This window comes from Apodemus sylvaticus, chromosome 18 (genome assembly GCF_947179515.1).
Source record: "Apodemus sylvaticus chromosome 18, mApoSyl1.1, whole genome shotgun sequence".
Taxonomy (NCBI): domain Eukaryota; kingdom Metazoa; phylum Chordata; class Mammalia; order Rodentia; family Muridae; genus Apodemus; species Apodemus sylvaticus.
This window is the reverse complement of record NC_067489.1, coordinates 8,673,174-8,696,391: the sequence shown is the minus strand read 5'-3', so window position 1 is coordinate 8,696,391 and position 23,218 is coordinate 8,673,174. Positions and strand designations below refer to the sequence as shown.

At 52.6% G+C, this 23,218-nt stretch overlaps 1 protein-coding gene across 6 annotated transcripts in view; it reads right to left on the bottom strand.

The window, feature by feature from the left end:
- Mcf2l (MCF.2 cell line derived transforming sequence like) overlaps nucleotides 1–23,218 on the bottom strand; it is a 147,239-nt gene that overhangs the window by 16,962 nt on the left and 107,059 nt on the right. For all 6 annotated transcript variants that reach the window (XM_052162328.1, XM_052162322.1, XM_052162324.1 and 3 more), the window contains 13 exons: nucleotides 20,845–20,935; nucleotides 12,154–12,273; nucleotides 9,436–9,552; nucleotides 8,754–8,903; nucleotides 7,556–7,680; nucleotides 5,911–6,025; nucleotides 4,941–5,060; nucleotides 4,310–4,501; nucleotides 3,719–3,910; nucleotides 2,901–3,060; nucleotides 1,971–2,044; nucleotides 1,687–1,763; nucleotides 135–201 (listed from right to left, as the gene is read on the bottom strand). In XM_052162328.1, the coding sequence (XP_052018288.1) occupies nucleotides 135–201; nucleotides 1,687–1,763; nucleotides 1,971–2,044; nucleotides 2,901–3,060; nucleotides 3,719–3,910; nucleotides 4,310–4,501; nucleotides 4,941–5,060; nucleotides 5,911–6,025; nucleotides 7,556–7,680; nucleotides 8,754–8,903; nucleotides 9,436–9,552; nucleotides 12,154–12,273; nucleotides 20,845–20,935 (1,600 nt within the window). The remainder of the gene's footprint in view (nucleotides 1–134; nucleotides 202–1,686; nucleotides 1,764–1,970; nucleotides 2,045–2,900; nucleotides 3,061–3,718; nucleotides 3,911–4,309; nucleotides 4,502–4,940; nucleotides 5,061–5,910; nucleotides 6,026–7,555; nucleotides 7,681–8,753; nucleotides 8,904–9,435; nucleotides 9,553–12,153; nucleotides 12,274–20,844; nucleotides 20,936–23,218) is intronic.

Sequence of the window (23,218 nt, the reverse complement as noted above, 5' to 3'; positions counted from 1 at the left end):
GGCTTCAAGCTGGCCTTGAACTTGCTCTGTAGCCCAGGTATTAGCCTTTGTCAAGAGGTCTAGCTCTAGCAACAATTTGAAAATGGAGCTGTTGTGTGAGGGCAGGCCTAACACTGGCACACGCCCATCCTCACCTCCAGGACACAGAGCAGCTCCTCCACGTAGGCCCGCTCCGTGTCCAGAAGCTCATTCATCACATGTCTGTGGACAGAGCACGGGGAGCAAAGATGTTAGCGTGAGAGAATCATCTGGAATTACTGAGTGAGGGGACTTATTTGTGAATGGAGAAGTCACAAATCTAGGACTCTCCCAGTATGGGGAATTGTGCTGTCCGCTCCCACTGCCTTCTGGGATTGATTTCTCTACCCACTTTCTGGCCTTTGTGGCCATCTGGAGAGACACGATGCCACCTCCACACATACTCGTAAGTCACGATGCCCCCGCTTCCTTTGCAAGCCATTGGAGTCTTGCCAAGACAACTTTACCAGGAAGGACCTCCAACCCCTACCCCAGAGCCTCTGAATAGGTGTGGCTCTTCAGTTTCACTCAGCTCCTGTCCTGCACAGGACAGCTCCTTGGTGAGCATCTGCGGCCCAGCAGTGTGCCTAGCAGTGTGGGGCCCAGGAGGAGATGAGGGCAGGCTTACAAAGTGTCCAGCCATCCATGCCTTTCAGATGTGCGGACCACCTACCTATAGACCATCTGCCCATTCATCCACAAAGGCCACGGCCCATGGAGTACCAGATTGAGACCTGGACACGGACTGTTATAAAGCAGCCAATGGCCAAGTTCCTAGGCCTGTGAGTGAGACTGGGTTAGCAGAGTGGAGAGCCTTGAACCTGCTACTCGGCCACACACTGCATGGGCACATGGGAAGCCACCTCCGTCTCAGGGCCCCTGTGTGTCACCCTGCCCGGAAGCTCCTCTGCTGTCCCGCCCCCCTCTGCCTCTTCCATCTTGCATCCGAAGCGAGAAGTGACAGAATGTTCCTTTCAGCTGGTGTTCTATTTCCATCATTCACTGTCCTGCATCTCCTAGGAAGGACACTGCTGAGCTGGTTGGGGACATCTGGAAATACGTTGCCTGCATGTACCTGTTTGCTCATGTGCTTCCAAGAGCATTTCTTTATTCTTACTGTACACAGCGCCAACACAAGTAGTCAGGTAGGACCATGTAGGGCTGACCCCTTTCCTGCCATCCCTGAGGTCATGACCCCAGGTCCTGGCTAACACACCCCTGAGTGGTTTTTTTCTTCTCTGCATTTTTACCGTCTTGTGTTCACACTGTCTGGCCTGCATGCTGCTCAGAGACTTCATGAGTGAAGGGACTTGGCTGAAGGTGATCAACAGGCAGGTCTCAGTGGGGGACATTCTGAGGGCAGGCCTTGAGTATGTCAAAGCGTTCAGTCATTACTCTGCAGGTGCCTTGGTGGATAGGTACATGGTCACATATAGCAGAAGGTAGGATGCACAGTAAGGGCTTAGATGGTCACCTGCCCAGCCTACGTGTGTGTGTGTGTGTGTGTGTGTGTCCTCTAGCTCACATGTTGTTTTCAGTTGTCATATACATGGTGCTGGCTTCCTTCCTGCTCTGTATGCCAAGGTCTTAAGTGCGGCTTCCCATCTTCCTGTCGTCAGTACCCAGACGCTCCCAGCCCCGCAGCCTGATCAGAAGCACAGCGCTCACCTGCGTAGGATGGCCAGGCTCTCTTCCTCCTCCCCTGTGGAGCTGGTGCGGCCCTGCCGGGGCTCACTCATTTCGCTCTGGGGAGAGAACAGCGTCCTGGGCTTGAGGATGAAGTGCTTCCTCGGGCCCTGACCACCCACCTTGGTTCCCATTTGGAATAGAATCTGAGGAGGGCAACAGTGCCCCAGAGCCATAGACAACCAGGTCACACCAGAGGAGGGTGCCGAGCTGCCTTGCTACGGCTCCGACAGGCACACACAGGGTCATCGCGGCATGAGCCTCACCTTGGCTCTCCTGTAGGGCCCTCTGCGGAGGGCGCTGCCCTCAGAGCTGGAGTTCTCAGAGCTTCGCCAGGAGCCTAACGTAGAAAGAGGCAGAGAAGGGAGTTAGCGCTGTGGAGAACTGTACCCAGAGGGAAAAGGGAAGAGAAGAAACGGTTACAGCAATAAAGATGGGAGGAAAGGTGATTGGTGGGCAAGGGGTGTTGACTGGGCCGCCACAGTTCTAGACTGGGAAGAGCAGACAGGAGACAGTGGAAAAAAGGGAGGGAACTCTCGCTGGCACCTTAGAAACCTTGGAACCCCTTGCTCGGGCCATCTCCTCCCCCCTATTCTCCACCACCCAGAATGGTGGGGCGCTTCTACAAGATACTCATGGCTGCCGTAGGCCAACACAGAAGCCTGTTCTTCTCTGGGATATTTTTGTGTGTTTGTTTTTGTTTTGTCCCAGGGTGGAAGGGAAAGACTGCTCTCCTGATGTAGGGAGGAGGACCTCTCTAAGCAAGGTGACCAGACACCCTCACAGCTCATGGGGTCTGAAACACGGTTCCACTGTGAGTGACAGCCTGGAGCACTTGGGAAGAGTCAGAGCTGATCCAGGGGCACGATTGTGGCATGGATAATGGATGGACAGGGAGGGAATGGGTCAGAGGAAGAGACTTGAGGCCCTTTCCTATTGGGTCGGTCAGTGTTCAGAGGGTCACTAGAACTCAGCTGAAGGGACCCAACTCTGCCATGGCCAGGGCATAAAAGCAGCCACAGCTGATGATGGGGCAGAGTGTGGCTGAGTCCTAGTAAGTCCATCAAAATGGGTGACAGAATAAGCCCTGAGCTGCAGGCTGCTGAGAGTGAACGGAGTCAGGGAGGGCAGGGAGAGCACATGAGGCAGGCCTGGCTCCTCACACAGCCAAGTGGCTGTCTGAGAGAAGAGTGTACCTGGTGAGGGGGAGGGGGACTTGGTAAGCGCCTCTGGTCGGGGGGCCACGGGCTGCACAGGCCGTGTCTGCTTGGCTGCCAGTTTCTTCAGGCTGGCCTGCCTGCGGTGGAACATCTCCTCAGTGCTTTCTTGCTTCTGAAAGACTTTTTGCACGTGTTCCTGAAATGACATGGCTTCTGAGACACCTTGCAAATGTCATTTCCAGCCCTTTAAGAACACCCTGTCATCCAGAGAGAGTGTCAGCGGCTGCAGCCTCCTCTGCCCCAGGTCAGTGGGGCGTTCCATGATCCGTGCTGTACCAGCTCTGGTCAGACAGTGAGACCTGCGTGAGACCCCCAGCAGGACAGGCGCCATCTCCAGAACTCGGAAAGGACGCCTGTGGGCGGGGGATCGATCTCTCCCTATCGCCCCAGAAGTGTGCTTAGGGCAGCTGGCTGGGGAATAGGGGAGCCAGCCAATCCTCCGTGTAATATCAGAGGTACCCAGGTACGACCAGGGTTCCAGTGAACGCCACACCACAACCCCACACCTGTCCCAGGCGATGCTGGGGGAGGTGGTGGCACGGGATAACTTCTGTGATGGAGGAAGGGCTGAACCTGATGCCCACCCCCACCCCTCGCACTCCTACCCACCAGCCCCGTCTCCTACTCAAAGTGTTCTTCTGGGGTTGAGGGTTTAGCTCACTAATATTGCCTAGCAGGTGTGAGGCCCTGGGCTCAAGCCTTAGCACCTCAAAGACAGGTTCTTTGACATCCTATGAGGTGGGTCCCCAGCCCCCAGGCTGCCGTCGGAGATAGACACTCGTGCTTGGCATTACCAGAAGGTCCTGGTTGAGGATGCACTCATATTCCTTGTAAATCTTATTGAGCTCCTGAATCTTATTTTCTGCACCGGTCTCCAGAAACTTCTCGATCTCCTGAAGGGCTGCCTCCGCGCCATCCTGGGACTGGCATTTGTCCACAGGCTGCGAGGCTAGCAGGAAGATCCCCTCATCGCTCCACTTCATGGACTGGAAACAAGAAAAGGCTGTCAGCCTCAGCACCTGCCGCCCCATCCTTCCCCTGTGTGGCTGCCTGCTGGAGCCCTGTGCTCCCCACAGCTGCCTCCAGTCTGATGCATCTGCAGGAAATGAGGTCCCTTGCAAAGGGGACCTGGAGGGGCGTGGCATTGCAAAGCTGTCTTGATTTCCAGGGCTGAATGCACCATGGGGGGGGGGGGTCAGAATATAGTGGGAGTAACAGAGAGCCCAAGAAACCATTAGTGGGGCGCTGAGTGGACAAGCCAGGATGCAGGGTGCGCAAGATAGGATGCAGGGTGTGTGTGTGTGTGTGTGTGTGTGTGTGTGTGTGTGTGTGTGTGTGAGCACCCGCCCTCTGGTTGTTCAGTTAAGTCCAGCTGGGTGTCCTACCGTCTCCAGGAGGCTATGCAGCTCCAAGGACTTGCTGAGAAGGCCCCGCCTCCTGGTGACCTCAGAGGCGAAGTGGTCACAGAGGTGCTGGAGCTCCTCACATTTGGGGTGGATGGAGTCCACAGCATAGTGTCTGTTCTCAATCAGCTGCTGACCTTCCAGTGACAGGGCTCGGGCCTTGTCCACAGCCACCTGCAGGACACATCAAGAGTCTGTTTAGTCCCATGCAGAGAGACAAATGGTAAACCTATTGGTCCTATTAGTCCTGTTGGTGTCTGTCTGAAGGTGGATGATGGGCATGGAGTTTGTGGAGGGCTTTGGTGCCTGAGGGCACTGAGTCCTCTGCATATTCTGAGGCCAGAAGTCGTGGGAGTCAGGAAGGTGTTGGGTTGCCCAGGCAACCTAGTAAGTTCATGTTTGAAAGTCAAGGGATAATGACAGAGCTAGACAGGGCTGTGGAGGATCGGGTGTGAGCCCGAGATGGCAGAGGACATGTAGGGGTCCCTGCACACTGCCCATGCCACTCCTCAGGTACCACAGGAGCTTATGTCCAAGGAGAAACTCAGTCCTGTGCCCTCTGCAGTCAGATGCAGCCGTGACCTTTCCCCATCCACCCGTGCCCAGTTCTCACACTGGACTTCTCCTCAAAGGTCGTCAAGTCCTTCAGGAGGTGCTGCACATGGGCCAGGCTGTTGCCGACATCCGTGAAAGCAGCTATCTTCTGGGACATGGAGTCCAAGGTGGTTTTGACCTGCAACAAAGGCAGACTGGCTTGGAACATCTGTGCCTCCTTCGGGAGCCATGCCTGGATCTCAGTCCAGACTGCAACACTGAGCCATGGCTTCCTGCAGCAAAGGGGGTCAGGAGCTTGCGGCATCATTCTGTATGACTACAAATGAATCTAGAATTGTCTTTGAGTAGAAGGTTTGATTTAAAATGCTATCTGTGGCTGAGGTGGTTCAAGGGGCAAGAGCTAGTGCTTCGAGTCAAATCCCCAGCACCAATATAAAAAGCTGGGCATGGCTGTGTGTGCCTAAAATCTCAGCATTGGGGTGTGGGGGTAGAGACAGCAGGATCCTGGGATCGCGCAGGTCAGGTGGTCTAGGCTAAGTAAGCTTCCAGTTCAGTGGGAGACCCTGTGTTCAGGCTGTGAGAGATAAAGGAAGACATCTAGCTTTTGCTTTAACGTACATGTGCACACATGCATGCACACATGCATGCACACACATCAATGTGTGCACTTACAAATCATGCATACACCCCCTTCACACATGAATAACAAGTAGATTTGAAATGTCACCTGCTCTGGAAAGCTTTCTTCAGTTGCCATATAAGTTAGACCAGTGGTTCTCAGCCTTCCTAACGCTGTGACCCTTTAATACAGCTCCTCATGTGGTGGTGAGTCCCAACCATAAAATTATTTTTGTTGCTACTTCATAACTATAATTTTCTGACTGTTGTGAATTTTATATAAATAAATATCTGATATGCAGGATGGTCTTGGGTGACCCCAGGGGTGGTGACTGAGTTAGAAATACAGCAGATGAGCCTCCTCCTGCTTCCTGAAAGGCAGCGGCCATAACCGCAGCTCCGCCACTCACCTCCCGGAAACCTTGCTCAAAATGCCGCAGCTGCAGGCACTGTTCCAGCTTCTGCTGATGCTTTGCCCAGAACTCGTCAAAGGCAGCTTCGGTCTCATTCAGCTGGGCCAGGAGCCTGAAAACGGGAGAGAGGAAGGGGTCACAGGAGTGAGGAAGGCTGTGTCTCCCAGGGTGCACAGAGGCGTCCCTGATAAGCTTTCCAGTGACTCCCCAGACTCACGCACTTACTACTGCGGTTCTCGGGGACACAAGGGAGATGCACATCAGACACCCAGGCTCAAACTTCTTTCCTGCATCCGCCTATATCACATGGATGCATTAGGGCAGAGCCCTGTGTGTGTGTGTGTGTGCGCGCTGTGTGTGTGTGTGTGTGCGCTGTGTGTGTGTGTGTGTTATGTGTGTGTGTGTGTGTGTGTGTGTGTGTTATGTGTGTGTGTGTGTGTGTGTGTGTGTGTGCACCAGGAGTTGATACCAGGAGCCTTCTTCAGTTGCTTTCCATACTGTTATTTGAGACAGGCTCTCTCCTGGGGCCTAGATCTTGTCAATTCCTGCTGGAATGGCTGGCCGGTGAGTGCCAGGAATCTGCCTGTCTCTACCTGAACAACACTGCGATTACAAATATGAGCCATTACGCCCAAGCTTTCTACTGGGGATCCTAACTCAGGGTTTTGTTCTTGTGTGGCAAGCATGATCAACTGTGCCATCTCCCTAGTCCTATATTCCTTCACGTTTGAAGGGCCATTGGGTTTTCTGATGACAACCCTGGGCCAGGGTGAAGAGCAGGTGGCCACAGAGGTCTGGAGATGGTGTTTGCCACCCCACCTCAGGCTTACTTTTGCTAAAGGACTTTAAACAGAACCAACCAGCACTACCTTTCCTTTCTGACCCTTTCCCTAGTCTTGGAAGAGCTGATAAATCTCCCAGGGTGAAGCTGGCTAGACCTCCTGCTAGTGAGCCTGCGTAACCAACTGTGTGCCTCTCCTATGTTCCCAGGTATGACATGCCTGTTGTGCACACAGCCCCAGCCGGTGTGGGTGAGCACCAGGTGAGTGCCGGGAGCCACAGCCAGGGGGCCTATCGCTGGGTTTCTGGACAAAATTCTGTGCATCCAGGTGCTCCGAGCCTGTTCTGGAGGTGGGAACAGCACCCTCCTGGTCTGCAGTGTGGCGAGGATGCCGATTTGTCAAAAGTGCTCTCGATTTGTCAAAACAACAGGCAGTACTAGCAGACATTGACTCATGGCACCCTGTCCGGGGCTGTGTTATAAACATGGAGAACCAGTGAGAAATGCAGACAGTACCTTTGCTAGGATAGTAATAAAATGCATGCCTGAAGACACAAGGCTAGAACAGAGGCACCCTGAGCGACTCTCCTACAAGGGCTCATCTGGGATGTGGGAGCCATTGAGTCTAAGGTGCTCTGCTATTGTGGCTTGCCCAACCTTTTCCAGTCTGTGAAACTGTCTGTTCTCAAACTCCCTCTTCCCTTCTTTATCATGGGAGGCTGGTCGGAGGGCTACCTGCCTGGGACCTCTTGTAATCGTTTTTTTGGATAGTAGTCTCGTGTTTCCACAGTGGCCATGCATCTGTGCAAGTCTTGCACCTTGGCCAGAGCAGAGGGCACAGGCAGCGGGTGTGGGCCTCACCTCTGCACGGTGGCCTGATTGTCCAGCTGGTCCTGGTTCACACTGTGGGCGGTGCTCTCAGCCAGTGGCTCCCTGAGGCTCTCGAGGATGCTGTTCCCCTCCTTCAGCGCCAACTGCAGATCCTCCTGCAGAGAGAGAGAGAGAGAGAGAGAGAGAGAGAGAGAGAGAGAGAGAGAGAGAACAGGGTTTGTACTGCAGCCAGCTGGCTGGGCTCAGGCCTCAACAGTGAGTAGGTGGGGCTAGCACGGGGTGGGAACACTGCCCTGTGGGTGATCACACAGTGCACTTAAAATTGTCAAGCACATTGCATACTTATATAAGATTCTCAAAGAATTAATGTAAAAAAATATATGCTAGCAAGGGTGGTGTCGCTGCTGCTTGCTGCGGCTAAGATGTATGGGGCCGCTCAGGGCATGGGGAGAAGATCAAAAGTCGCTGCAACTTAGACTTTTTTTTTTTTTTTTTGGTTGTTTTGGTTTTTTTGGTTTTTTCAAGACAGGGTTTCTCTGTGTAGCCCTGGCTGTCCTGGAACTCACTCTGTAGACCAGGCTGGCCTTGAATTCAGAAATCCGCCTGCCTCTGCCTCCCAAGTACTGGGATTACAAGCGTGTACCACCACCGCCCAGCGGAACTTAAACTTTTGAGCATCTCTCCTGTAGTTGGCCTTGTTGTGCAGGCAAAAGCCATTTTTCTAAGGAGTGAGAGACATGCCTCACACAGATGGGGTGTTATCCTCAGGACACGCAACAGCTTACAGCCACCCAGACCCTGCTGTGTCAAAGCCATCAGTGATGCAGAATGTCCTGACTCCAGAAAGCGATATGAGTTTGTAGCATGATGATTATTTTATGCAGCAAATTCAACACAATTCCATCAGTCACTAGTGAGAGGAACTGGCAAAGGCCCTGCCCCATTACTCCAGAGCTGCCCAGCCCCCCTACAGGGCACACCCACCAGAGAAGTGCTCTGGCCTTGGCTTTGCGGAGACTCTGAAGTCCCTCAGGTTTTCTGGGCTCGGGGTGCCGGCCATCTGCACACATGCAGGGCTTTGAAAGGGTTGTGGTCAGTTCTCAGTGTCCCACCAAGAGCCCCAGAGACTCGCTTACTTCTGGCCCTTCCATGTGGCAACGCACCGGACACCGTGTGTCTAGGATCAAATCGCCCCGCTCTGTGCCTCAGCCCCATATGCCACACTCACCTTGACTTTAGCCTTCTTCTCCGTGTGCGCGCTGAGCACCAGGCTGGTTGACTGGACGTCGTTGGGCAGCTCGGTCTCGGCCAGCTCGGTCCCGAAGGCCTGCAGCATCTGGGCCGTCTGCTTTACCATCAGGGCGAAGCTCTCAATCGCCTGGGGAGGGGGGAGAGCGAGTCACGGAATCCTGCACAGGCCCGTGAGGGAGCAAGGGAGCGAGGGAGAGCTGCCTGCAGCTCTGAAAGCTGACACCATGACTGTTCTTGGAAAGGAGAGGGTGGCCTCCAAGCTCTGTGGACACAGGGGTGCCAGCAAATACCTTCCGGTGAGTGTCTCAACCTCAGGCTTTGCAAATATCCCTGTGGCCCAGGGTCATTCTGTGCTCAGGGTCTCCACCTCCACCTCCTTCGTGGGAGACTCAGGAGACTCGTGAGTGTTGTGCCATGACCACAACACAGAGCTCGGTAGGGTTTTCTCTTTCCCCCTCTAAGCTCAGAGAGGGCCGCGCCCAGGCTCATTACTCATGGTCTTTCTTTACAGTGACTAAGGTCTACAGAGACCATCTCCTCATTCTTGGGGAAGGAACTTCATGTGAGCTGTTTTTAAAAGGCTGTGTTGTCATGTGAAAACTATTCTGCCGGCCTATGACATAATGAGAACATGGCTGCAGAGCCCCAAGGCCACTCACTGTGCGGTGGCACAGCCACCTGGAGTGGCAGTAGTCCAGGGTCCCCCCGAGGTCCTCGGTCAGCTGTGACTTATCGATGTAGCCGTGTAGTTCTGGCACTGAGCTTAGCATCATGACCTATGGGAGAGGGGAGCATCATCAGGCACCCCGCCCCGGGCTCCACAGTGGCTCTGGCTTCTGACTTGAAGGAGCCAGCTCCGCCCTCTGGTTATCAGGCCCCATGCAAGCCTCTTATTTGAATTGTTCCTTGGTCTCCTCATCTATACGATGGGCATATTCTGACAGACCTCACTGGGAGATGGTGAGGACTCATCAAGGCCACTGGACATGATCGACCACTGCGTATAGCGCCTGGCCTGTCACAGATATCTATAGTTGCCAGTACCTTCTCTGGCCAGAAGCTCAGTATGCTGAGGGAATAGACCTTTGCTTCCTAAGAAACCAGTTTATGCTGGCTCCTGATGAGAACATCATAAACATCGTTTTAGGCACTGGTGAGAACCAATTTAGCAGCAGAGCCAGACTCCCATCTCCTCAGATGCACAATTCTGAAGAGTTGTACTTTGTGTGGTCGCAGGGGCCAGGCAATCTCTCCATCCGAAGCAGGACCTCACTGCTCTCTTGCCATTTCTGAAGCCATTCTACCATGAGTTTTAGATGAAAATATAGACGCTGCTTTGTAAGCTGTCAGACAGATACTACAGAATAAACTTCAAAGGCTCGGTGCAGATGTAATTTGATACCATGACATCTATTATTCAACACTGAGTCAGTTTAGAGTGGGGGCTCTCTACTGGGGATGTCTAGAGACAACCTGAGTTGTTACAATAGAGAAAAGGCTGGGGCCATTCACAGTGCCGAGAAGCACAGTAGAAATGTTAGGTCCCGCTGATGTACGACGCCAGATAAGAAGGCGTTAGATCCTCAGTTTGAGCTAGGAAACAGAGTTCTCACAGAGCTGCTCCAGTTTCTCTTGGTTCTTCTAATAAACTTATCCACATGCTGCCAAACGACCTTGGCTTATAACCAGCAAGCCAAAGATGGATTGGGTAACTCAAGGAAGCCTCTATCCTTGACCTTAGCACCAATCTGTGTGTGTGTGTGTGTGTGTGTGTGTGTGTGTGTGTGTGTGATACATTTCCCATCATAACAGAGAAAGTAAGGAGACCAGGAGAGCTTCTAAAGAGCTCTCTTGCTATGAGGTCAGAAGAGTGGAAAAGGTATCAGATACCTCGAAAAGCTAAGTTCTTTGATAATTTTAGATTTTATCTAAGATTGCTCTGTGAGCTTGAAGGTGCTAGGACAGTTTCTGTAGGCCTGTTTTTGACACCTATTAATATAATATATGAAATAGTTTTACAAAAGAGACTATTATAGATGGCCTCAACCTTATTTCCCATCATGTTTAGAGGTAAGGAAAACTGTTGTTAGTGTAACTTACTTACTGAAGGTGGAGAAGGGCCAGACATGTTGATGTCATCTTATCATAAGAGGGGAGGAACAGCGTGTCACGACAGCATCCATGGGGCTCAGAGGCAAGAACTATGGACATGCCTCTCATATCTAATTTTGGGGTCAGGGCTTGAGCTCTAGCTGAGTGAGCAATTGCCGTGGTGGTTCTGTCCTTAACTAGGTCTGAGAAACGGGCTATCTAGAAAGAGATGCCCCAAGACATGGGGTATAGTATCTTCCCACAGACCTGGGGGTCAGTTATTCTTAGAGCTACCAATTCTCAACTCTTAGAGAATCACAGTCATCCCCTGAGGCCTTGGTCTGTGCTGAGCACCCTTCCCTAGCCATTACTCTGACTCCTGAGGAAGACTGCGTGGGGGCAGGGCAGAGTGGGTAGTGAGCCCAGCCTCCACTGTTGCTGTTTTGAAGGGCTCTAGCCTGCCTGGAGCAAAGGTCAGGGAGCAGTCATGAGGGGTGGGCAGAGGCTTTAGACAGTTGGAAAAGAGAGGGTATCTGCCACTTGAAGACTGAGACGCAGCAGACAGCACTGTGCACAGTAACTGGCCCAAAGTTTTCTATTTCCAAAACCAATCTGGGTGGCACTGCTGAGATGACCCACAGCCTGGCAATGGCCCCTGTGTTCCTGTTCCCCTTGTGAAAAAGAAATGACCTCCTAGGGCCACTCTCTGGCAGCTCCTGGGTGCTGCATGGTCATAGTTTGGCCTCACAGCTGTGAAGTGTGTGCTTTTGAGGAGAAGTAGAGTGCTAACAGGGTCCTTTCTCAGTAGACAATGAGCAGGGGCTGATGCGTGCTGGTGGGAGGCGTGGAGATATGGGAGGGAGGGAGGGACTGCCCTGCTGGGTTCTTTCTGGCTGAGGTCCAGCATATGCCTGGCTGGCAGCTGAGGCTCCCTCCCTGGCCCCAGGACACACCCATGTCCTTTACCAAGCCCCTTTTTGAGACATTTGGGATGTGCCCCTCACAGTGGGCTGGCACAGGACTGCTCCATGACTTACAGTATTCTGATGCAGTTATCTTCTGGGACCCACCCAGGCAGTGTCCTTGAATGTAAGGAGCACTAGCTTGGGTGGGGCATCGGAAACCACTAAGCTTCCACTGCCGGAACTCAGGGGGAGTGTCGCCTCCGACCGAATCTTCGGAGTTTTATTTGCTGCCACAGAGTGGAGGTCACTTGGTGAGAGTTTACCACACGCCAAGTATGTACTTTAGCTGGCTTCTGCTGACACAGCTTGAGCGGCACTCACCGGCACTTTCATCTTAAACTCATCTCTGTTGAACTTGAAGGCGATGTCTGAGAGAGTCCTCTGGAAGAAGCCCGTGGGCCGGAGAACAAGGACAAGCTGCAGGTTGGCCGGGAACGATGCCTGCACGACAGAAGAAGTAGGGCGTGGGGCATTTGCCACGTGAGGCCCAGGCCATGCACCTGGCCTGCGCTGTAGCTGACGGTGGGCGGGCTCCTACACGGTCGCTGCTTAAAAAGTAAAAGCTGAAAGCATGATGCAGCTGTTAGGGCTTAAATAGTGGTCTGCTCCCGGGGCGGAGTCCTAAATCCCAGTGCTCAGAACAGACTCATGCGGAGCAAGGATCTCCCTTAGCTCAGGCACCCAAATCTCGGGCTTGTAGTCTAGCGAATATGTACTTGTTGTGCAAGGCACCCCATTTGTGTCATCTTGTCACTTCAGCCACAGGACACTAATGGACTCATAAAGAAAAGAGGAAGCAAGAAGATATATCGTGTAGCACCGAGAACCAAGATCAATATAAGTTCCCCCGGCAGCGCATCACATAGTTCATTGCATGCCTCTTGCGAGGTGTTGACCTTGGGTAAGTTAGCGCCTCTGTTTTCCTATCTGCAAAATGGGGAAAGAAGCCAATGCTTGCCTCATCACTGATTGTGGGTGAGGGAGCTGGTCCAGCCGCGTGGTCCTAGACACGGATGTCTCTCCACAGCTGACCTCCCTCCCAGGACAGTGTGTATCAGGGCCTGTCCCTCACAGCTGGCCTCGCATTTAGAAAAGTGGACACTGGCCTTGCCCTGGAAGAAAACACTCTTCTGTTGCCCCTCCCCCTTCATTCTCACAGGGCCTTCTACATGGCGATGCCCACCTACCTACCATTTCACACTTTTCAGTCACAGGTATAGTGAGAAACGGGCCTGTCAGGGCTCTTTCTGAGGGAGGGGAAGCAGGATGCTGGGAAAGACGGAACTTGCAGACAGCACCCTCCAATTCACAGTCTTCCCCCACCCGGCCATGGAGAGGATGCTAGGGCCTGCCTCTGTCCACAGTCTTCCCCTGTTCGGCAGGGAAATGCCCAGCTGCTCCCTCAGGAGGAAGTTAGGTACAGGTAATGCCAGTTGTCATTGTCCCAGATGCCTTGGGTGACAATGAATGCTCAGGCCGAGGACAGAACACAGCCCTGCAAAGGCAGAAGCCGAGGGCAGATTCTCTCTGGGCAAAGTCACACAAGCGTTGTCAGTTTTGTCCTCCCTGTGAAATCGGACACCACTATTTAAGGAGCCACTGCTGGGGCAGGCAGCTTTCCTCGAGGTGACAATGAGTCACCCTTCCCTAAACTACAATTAGCTTTGTCACCCAGTGCCACACCTCCCAGAAGACTGGCTCTGTAGGATGGGATAATACCTGGACCCTTAAAAGATAAACAGCTCCCCACATTCCTACCAGGTACAAGGCCCCTGGGGTGAGGTGACCTCCACTGGCCAGAGGGACCTTCAGTCCACTTGCAGTCATTGTCTCTTCCTTTCATCCGCATTAATTTCTGTTAAGCTATTGAAGTTCCATACTAAATACTTGTATAAGAATACAAGGATGTGCATCAGCCGCCACTGCTAAACAAACAGCAGCAGAGTAAATAAATATCCTCTGCTCTAGACTCCGCTGTCTGCCTTCAAAGCTGGGGAACGTCTTAAGTGAAAGCCTCATTTCTAAAACACAGAAGTAGACAGATGAGAATCTGATACTGGTGTTTTGCAAAACATTCGTTAATTTTTAAACCTTGAGACAGCAGTGGGTTTCTATCTAACATAAAGCATTACTTATTTTCGGAGTGGCAAAGGAGGTGAGGTCCAAGGCTTCCTCAAGGCTCAGAGCTATGTGTGCCCAGCCTGGGTCCTGCGCTTCATAGAGCAGCTGACACCAGGCCAACCTCTCTTGTCTGGTAGCATCCAACAAACAAAAGTTAATATGAAAAGGGCACTACTAAATCACAAGGTCTCTGGGACCGAGATCTCGGGTGAATCTGCACCAGCACCCAGGTGTGTCCCCACAGGCGACACAGAGCACATCCTCACAGACTTGGCATCAGTTAGACTCAGGAAGACAAACACCTGGGAATCCAGCAGCACAAACTCGAGAGACAGTTCATTAGCAGCTGTTAGGAATGGGACAATATGATGCTGTCAGAGAAGCGGCTGTCCTTCTTGTCCCCACTCACCTCAAGCAGGTACTTGGATGTGCTTTCTGCTCTGCAGAAGCTGCAGCTGGCTCTTGTCACATCTCTCCTATAGGGGGCAGCATGACCACATGCTCGCCCTGGGAGCTGCCAGGCATTGTACACACTCTCTGGCCAGCTTAAGTCTCTTTCTTACAGGGCCAATGGAGTCCACATCTGCCCTCCAGGCAGAGAGTAAACAGTCACCTGATCATTGGTGGACATGCGCAGTTGCAAAGATGCACCTGCAGGTGAAGTGGGAGGTGTGGATGGGGACCCAGCACCACTGGCCACAGGGCCACATGAGACAACACCCAGAAACCACACTCGGTGTTTCACTCTTCGCTTGGGTAGGAGTGCAAGGGTTCCTGTGTCTGCAAACACAGCAGGAGGAGTGTTGAGGAACAGGCTGCTGTTAGCCCCAAAGCATCGCCACAGGTGACACGCTCCTCACAAACAGAAGAGCTATCTGCTAGTGGAGAAGCCCAGGGATTTGACCTGGTGGGACCCAAGGGTGCCCAGCACCCACGATGGGCATCACTGCTGCGGTGGGTGAAGCCAGAGGCGAGGAAACCAAACCCAGGGTTTCTGCAAAGCTCCTGGCTTCAGTCCTTCACAGGTGTCACAAGTGTCACAAGACCTAAAGCAAAAGCTAAGTGGACCGTTGGGCTGGCACAACTGGCTGATCTCTTCAATTGTCAGCGACCTTGGATTTGAGCAGAAGATATATTTAAAAAAAAAAAGCATTTCTGGGAGGGAAAAGACTGTTTCAAGAGTGTGTCTTTAAGTTTACAGACAAGTTTTCCTGCCATACTCGTAACAATATTATGTTGCCACTGTGGGTCTTGGTATTTTCAGCGGGCTCATAGCTAAGAACTGGAGGAAAACTTCCCACAATGGTGATGTAACCAGTTGTCAGATGCGCTCAGCAAGCAGTGTGTATGTGGATGTGCAGGTGAGTGGTCATGTGTGTGTCACATTCCTGTATGTGCCTTTGTGGATGCATATTTAGGTACATTTGTGTACATATGTGTATGCATGTGTGGGGGTGTGTATCCAGACACATGCCTGTGTCTACCCATATATGTGGATCTGTGCAAGTATGTAAGTGTCCATGAGCCCATGTGTATATACATGTATGTGTTCACATCTCTGAATGCATGTGTCTTTATGTATGTTTGCCTCTCTGTGTGTATGCATACAGTACATGTCTATCACCTCTACATGTGTATGGGTACATACATGACACATGCCTTTACACTTGTCTGAATGTGCCTGCTTCTGTGTATGCATGTGACTGCATGTGTGCATGTATCTGTGAGTGAGTTTCTCGGTGTATTTCTGTGTGGGAAAGTGTACAAGTATGGCTGTGTGTCTCTTTGTGCACATATCTTGGCACATGTGTATATATGCACAGACATATGGACACATGGGAAAAGTGTCATGGCAGAAAGAACACATGGTATTCCCTTTACTACCAAATTTTCAGAAAGCTTGAAATATTTCAAAATAAGAAGTTGGAGGGACAGGTGCTGAATTGGTAAGAACTCTGCTTTACCTTGTAGCCTCGTGTTCCTGACCGTTGCCTGTCACTCCTCGCAGGGCCCTGGTCTCTGTGAGCAGACTCAGGCCTCTGCCATGTCCTTCCTGCTGAGTGTCTGTCTTGCTTTAAAACAGTGGAGCCTCCAGACCATGGCTGGACCCTCTCAAACTCTCTGCCAGAACAAACCTTTCTCCCAAGCTGCTTCCATATTTGTCAAAAGAAAAGCTACGGACCAGCGGGGCAGGAGTGGGCAGGGGTGGGGGAGGCACGGTAAGACCTTCCCCAAATACTGTGGCTGATAAACATTATTAAGAAGACAAATCCTAATGAAGCAGGAAAGCTGATTGCTGGCTGGAGGGCTGCTGAAACAGACACCCTGAGGTTGTGTGCCCGTTCCTCTGGAACATTCTGAACAGGCCACCCTACCCAGGTGGGACGCCCCTGTAGGAAGAGCTTAGACTCCAGTGTTGGGAGGCCGGGGCGTGCCCTTCAGAGCCATGCTGGCCTCTTGGGAGGTGAAACTGAAGCAGCGAGTGCGTGGGTGACGTTTATCAGCTCCTGGTCCCCCCACCCTCCTCTGACCAGCCTGGGGTGCGTACATCTCCATGTGAAGCTTGTCTCACTACAAGGAGTACCGGGTGCCAAGAAGCTCCTCCCCGTCCCTGCTGTCTTGCTACCTGTCCTCTCTGCCCTTCCGGTCAGTCTGTAGACTACTTAATAAGGGAGTTAACTACACGACTCTCTCTCTTTTAGTGATTTGACTGCTGCCCAGCTTCTGGGGCTCACTTACTGGCCTCTCTCCCTGGCCTGCACTTTGGCACAGTGCTCCGGGGGAAATCCATAGCAAACCCTGCCCACCTCTCAGACACCTCTGCCTGGAAGTCCTCCAGTGCTGCCTCCTGCTCTACCTCCATGACTATCCTGACCTCTGGTGGCCACTTGATCTTGTAGCCCCAGTGACTGGAGCAGGACAGGACTCAACTGGCAATGTGTCACGTAGCAAATGTGACAGGTGGCTGAATGACTTGCAAACCCAGGTTCCTCAGACACAAGTGTTGCGCTGTTATGCACAGACTATATCAGTCCCAAGGCAAAAAGAGTTCTACCCCTGGGCAGACTGAGCAATACTTTAGGTTCTATTTTGGGGGGCTGAGGAGGTAGCTCAGTTAGAAAATTATTTGCTATGCATGTGCAGGGGAGTTCAGTTTCCTCAGAACCCACATAAAAAGAAGGGGGCATGGCAGGACATGGACTATGACAGCTACACAGCAAGAGGTCTTGTCTCAAAGAATAAGCAAGAAAGTAATTGAAGAAGACACTTAACCTCTCCTCTCTCTCTCTCTCTCTCTCTCTCTCTCTCTCTCTCTCTCTCTCTCTCACACACACACACACACACACACACACACACTCATTAAGTGGAAATACTCCAGGGTATAGCTTTAGTTGGACTGGACACCTATGAGAACAGACGTGTACACTCTATAATGAAATCCTCAAATGATAACACAGACAGAAACTTAGAGGGTATAGTGGGGATGAGGGGCTATGGACAGAGCTCTTGGAAGTGTTTTTGGGTGTTTTATCTCTGTGGGAATGGCTACTCAAAACTTAGAGCCAACAACTTGGCAGTGAGGAGGAGCCTGGGCTCTCTGCTTTGGGGCTGACCATCTCTGTCTGTGCTTAATGAGGAGGCCAGGACCCTGGAACATTGACATGCTTGTTCCGAGAGGAACACATGCTTTTCCCTGATGGAGGCACTGGGATTTTAGGGAGACTGGGGCTTTGGTTCCTCGGGTGTCTTAGTTTTCTAGTTCCAGGCAAAGCTGGAGGCATCAGTCAGGAAGAAGACCACGGCAAAGAAGGAACGGCAGTGCACGAGGCTGCACAGATGGCGGCTAAGAATAGCAGTCACCCCCGAGGCTTACGTAAGTGCAGCTCAGCAGGAGCCCAGGCAGCAGGAGGCAGAGGCCCCTTGGCCTCCTGGCTTCGGTGGTCCCCTGAGAGGGCCTGTGTAGACAGCCTCCTGGGGACTGACTGGATGAAGCTGTCTTGTTTCCCTGAGACTACCTGAACAACAAAAGTCAGGGCTTGCAGAGTCCCCAGCCCGGTGTCGTGCCCACAGCAGGCTGCTTCTGGACTCACTCTAAAGCCAGGATCCTGGAGCAAACATACTGGCCTCCTCCACAGTCGCGTGTACTGCGTGGGTAGGATCCGGGTGGCCTTCCCATTTCCAGGCCCCAGGTATAGACCCCACTGTGCTCATACAGTGCTCCCTGCCAGGTGACCCTCCGAGGCTCAGGAGGATAGTTGAGCCCCTAGAATGGAGTTTTCTTTCTTAGTGTGCCATCCTTCCCTGGGGCTCAGCTAGTGAGGTGGAGACTGCTACCTTCCTCACAGGAGTAACCAAGACTGAGCACCTTCTCCCGGAGCCACACTCAGCCCTCACTTCCTCCTGCCTGCCCCTCGCCCTCTGTGCCGGACTCTCTCACATATGCGGCCTTTCCAGAGAGCCTTGTCAGGGGTTCAACTACACAGGAAGGTGGAACCAGATCTAAGACAGCAGCAAACTGCCTTGTGGCTCCTGTCCCCACTCTCTACTCTGGGGGTGTCAGCAGCTTCCTATATACTGTTGTGACCCCAAGGGACCCTGTGGTAATGCTCTCCCCGTTTCCCACACCCAGCCTGGCTGCACACTCTTACATTGCATTTTTCTTCATTTTCTCAGGCCTGCTCAGTACTTGCTTAGACTACCTGCTGGATGGATCATTGGTCATTTCTGGAGATCAAAGCAAATTCATGACAATTTTGCTGGAATAAATGGTAGCTTCTGCTACTTCCTAGCTCTAGCATATGCTAAGAGTCATAGGGAAAAACACCTCCTGTTTTATACTACAAGAATCCGTGCAAGCTAGGTGTGGTAGTGTGCACCTACAACTCCAGCATTTGGGAGACTAAGGCCGGAGAACCAAGAGCCCTGACCAGGCTCAACTGCAGAGTGAGACTCCAACTCAGAAACAGGCAACAGCAACAGGGAAACAAAAGACAACAGAAAAATAAAAGTCAGATTCTTTCCTTACAGCCACTGTGTTCACAAAGCGCAGGTTTAAAGATGAGTCTGTTTGCTTCAGAAACCCACTTAGAAACCGTGTTCTAATAGGTTCCTCTACAGTGACACTTGACCAGAGGGGCCCAGCATGCACCAGGGCATGCAAGGCACAAAGCCTCGCATGGGGCAGGTTCACAGGGCTGCTCCAGCATTAAAGCAAAATTTCTGTTTCCTGGGAAAATACTTGTTATTTGGAAACACATCTTCTAACCTGGGAGTGACTTACTAGATAGAACAGATGGCCCAGAGGGTGAAGGGTCCAGGGACCCGCATGTTAGAAGGGGAGACGTGAACTCCCACACATTGGCCACTGATCTCTGCACACACACTACAGCACATGGGCTCCCATGTATAATAAATAAGTGTAATTTTAGAAGCATACATGCACGCTGCACACATGCACGCACACATACATGCACACATGCATATTCACACTGTGACTGTCTCTCCAGACGTATGACCGTGTGATGTGTGTGTGAAGAGATCCTGTTCATGCTGGCTCCGTGCAGCTGTACTCTGTGAAGACAGAGGTAACACAGGAGCTGGTGAGAAGGGACCTAGGCTCTGAGGAGGGGAGAGCAAAAGTGGGTGAGGGAGCAGAAGCTGCCCCAATGGCTGCTGGGTAGGACAGCAGAGACACACGTTTGTCCACAGTTGACGGGACATCAACAGCACCTTCCAGACCCTGGGTCCAGGACAGTAACTGTGTAACAGCGCTGTGTTTTGTGAGGACCCCTGCCCAGGTATTCTTACTGTTTTACATCAATGATGACAGGAAGGCTACTTGAGGGTGAAGACGGGGATGGGAGCTTGCCCACTTCTAGGCTCTCCTGCAGAACTGCACGAAGTTCTGCAGGATAATGCTCTATGAGGGGCAGGTTTGCACCCAGACTGCAGGCTGTGAGAACCACGGTAGACAAGAAAGAGCCTTTCGTTTTCCTTAAAGAGGAATGGGTTTCTTACAGCATCTAACCCTGAGCACAGCAGCCCCTAGGTGGTGGTGGAGGTGGTAGTGGTGGTGGTGGTGGTGGTAGTAGTGGTGGCAGTGGCGGTGGCGGTGGCAGTGGCGGTGGCGGTGGTGGCGGTGGTGGGTGACGACCCAGGGTCAATATGAATGCCTGACTCAGAGCAGGCCAGAAGAACTTGACACCATGGGATCAGTTAGCCAGAGACCTTGGGAGCAGCTAAACAATCCCAGCCCAGAGCCACAGTGCTAGTGGACAGCCAAACTTTGGGTCCTTCATGAAGCTGTGGGTGACAGGTGGGGACAGCAAGCGTGGGTGAACTCTTGGGAGAAGCGGCCCATATCAAGTCTGCAGGTGGGCGGAACAGCTGCGGAAACAGGGTTTCTGCTGCCTCAGTCTTACTGTTCTGAAATAGCAACTGCAGGCTGAAACCACCAACTTTATGGTTGTGGCTGCAGGCGCTGCAGATGGTCCCTGGAACTGAGGGTCTCTGCATGCTGCGAGGGGGAGGACTTGGTAAGGAGGACCAACACATCTCAGGACTAATGGTAAACGGCCCAACAGAGAAAGGAGAGAGACACTTAGGAACAATGACTGAGTTCAGTGTCCAACTTCTGGCCTGAAGTCCAGCATGCTCAGAGCCATCTGCTCACAACTTCCAAGCTGTTACTGACAGGATCACAACAGACTCCTGAGAGTGACCACCTTGGGGAAAAACATGCCCCAATCCAGGAGGCCTCTGTGGGCCTGGCATGGCCCAGCCTACCCCTGATTGACTCTTCAACTCCCCACTTTCCACACAAACTAGGACAACAAGCAGGGAGCTGCCGCCCTCCCGGAGTGTGCAGAGCCCCGAGAGAGAGGTACTTACGGCTATTCGCAGGACTGACGCCTTCACAGAGGTCCATTTGTCCTGTCTTCGGTCTATGACCAAGATGAATCCAATGCCAGCATCTTGCAAACTGAAACAAGGAGAGACACTTGGAGTCAGCACGTGCTGGCAGCAAACCTGGCGTCCGCGACCCCCGTGACCCCGCTGTCCCGTGCCATCTCCACACTGCATGCCTCAGTGCCTGTCCGAGAGAGGTCTCAGCAGCACCAGCTTCCGAGGGCTCCACAGGCCCCACCCTGTGATTCCCAGGACTTTCTTCTATGGAGAGGAGAACGGATACTTTCAGTACGTTGTTTGTTTCTCGGCATCCATTCACAGATCAGCAGAAGCCCCTCCTCCTGGGACAGACTGACATGCCACTGCACTGCAAGGGCCCAGCCTCCTCTTCTGGTGCTTGGACAGCTGATCAGAACCATCAGAGCAGTTCAGGGCCCTCAGGTCATGTCAGTCCTGGCATCTGAGGTCCTGTGTTCATCCACATTAAAAAATGGCTCCTGAGGACATCACAATTTTGGATGAAAATCTCCAAGGCTTGTGAAGGCTTCCTGGTGTCTGTGGGGTGAGAGGCAGGAGCGTTCGCCCTCCGCAGCAGCAACATCTGTGAGGAAGGCAGGGCGGCATCGTGCACTTGGTAGCATGCCCTCCGTCTCTCGGCTCAGCCTGGCGGCAGAAGCCTGAGTCACAGGGGGGAAGTGGGAGATCTGCTTCTGTTGGGTAATTTCACATCCAAGCCAATTGTGCAAGGCCAGCAGCCTCTGCTGCCAGCCAATCCTCAGCAGAGAGGAGCGAGACAGGCTGGTGGAGGCACCCGCTCTGAATGCCAGATTTCCGAATCTATGAACATTCTCAGCAAGTCATTTCTGTACTTAAGTCAAAGTCAGAATTCCACAGTGCACTATAAATTATGCAGCCGGCAAAGCTGCACTCCGCATCTCCATTAACAGAGCATTCCGAGTCCCGGGAAGATCTGTGACGGTGGGACCCAACACACATACCAGTGCGCTGTGGGCCGTCCAATCCACAGGGGGATGAAGAGCTCCCCATGCTCAGTGGCCTGCAAAACCCTCCTGGGGACATGTCACGTATGGTATGTTCTCTCCCGCACAGCCTTCAGCTGCCGATGGATGGCTCAGCAGAACCACAGACCCCCTCGCCTACCCAGCTGGTTCCACTGGGCTAGTGTCTGAAGAAGTCGTAAGAGGACAGACCCCAGTCCTGCTTTGGCCTGGGCAATGAGAGCACCTCACACCCTGAGGTAGTACGGGGGCTGAGCCCCTGCTGAGCGGCCCTACCTGGGGCTTCACTGAATTTGCAGTGGCGCTTAATGGTTGGTGGGTGACTCTGACTGGCCTGGCCTGGTTCACAGCAAAGCCCAAAACCAGAGGGGAACGGGGAGGTGTGGAAGCGGCACTGTGGTGGCCGATTCCTCAGTGATGGACCACCAACCATCCCTCAAGGTGACAGGCTATTTCCACACGATGCATGAGATTTATATACAGAAGCCCTAAGCCCATGGGACAGCTGCGCTAACCGGAGGCCACCTACCGCCTCCCTCCTAGCCTTCGAGGTAGTGCACCAGGTGTCTCTGTAGCTCTGAGCCAGTCATCCAAGTCTGACCCTTCCTAGAGTGACGAAGAAAGGAGGGCTCAGAACCATGGGTCGTCGCCGTACGCACACGCCTCAGCTCAGTCACCCCATGCTGCCAGTCCCAACCCAGTGGTCTAACTACCACCCTCAAAGGGCCAACCCACAGGGCTTCCTAGTAGCAGCTACCACCAAGGGGTGTGCATGAGGGGAGATACTGCTCTTCTGTGATTCACTGTGATCATCTCCGGTTCTTTTTCTGTGAACACAGAAATAACAACAGTATCTGCCGGCTGGGCAAATCCAGTAAAACTAGAGCTCTATGGCTGGGGTGATCAGTTCACAGAGCAGCACAGCTTGACTCAGGCTCCCCCCTTTCCTGGAGTAAGATCTATTATGGAGAAATTACAGCCTCTTTGTCAACCATGGGTTCTCTCTATGAGGGAGCCAGAGAGGCAGCTGGTAGGTAAGTGTGCTTGCTGTGTGATACGAAGGCCTGTGCTTGGATTCTAAGCACCCACATAAGGAGAAAGCTGATACAGCTGTCAGAGCACACTTGTAAGCTTAGAACTGGGAAGTCTGAGGTGGGGGATCCCTGGGGCTCACTGGTCAGCCAGCTGGGCCAGATAAGGAGTTCCAGATTTGGGGAGAGACCCTGACACAAAAAGTAAAGTGGGGTGTGATTGGGGAAGACACCGGATCTTGTCCTCTGACCTCCATATGCACATACCTGGGCATTGGCATTTGTACATACACAAACATGTACACA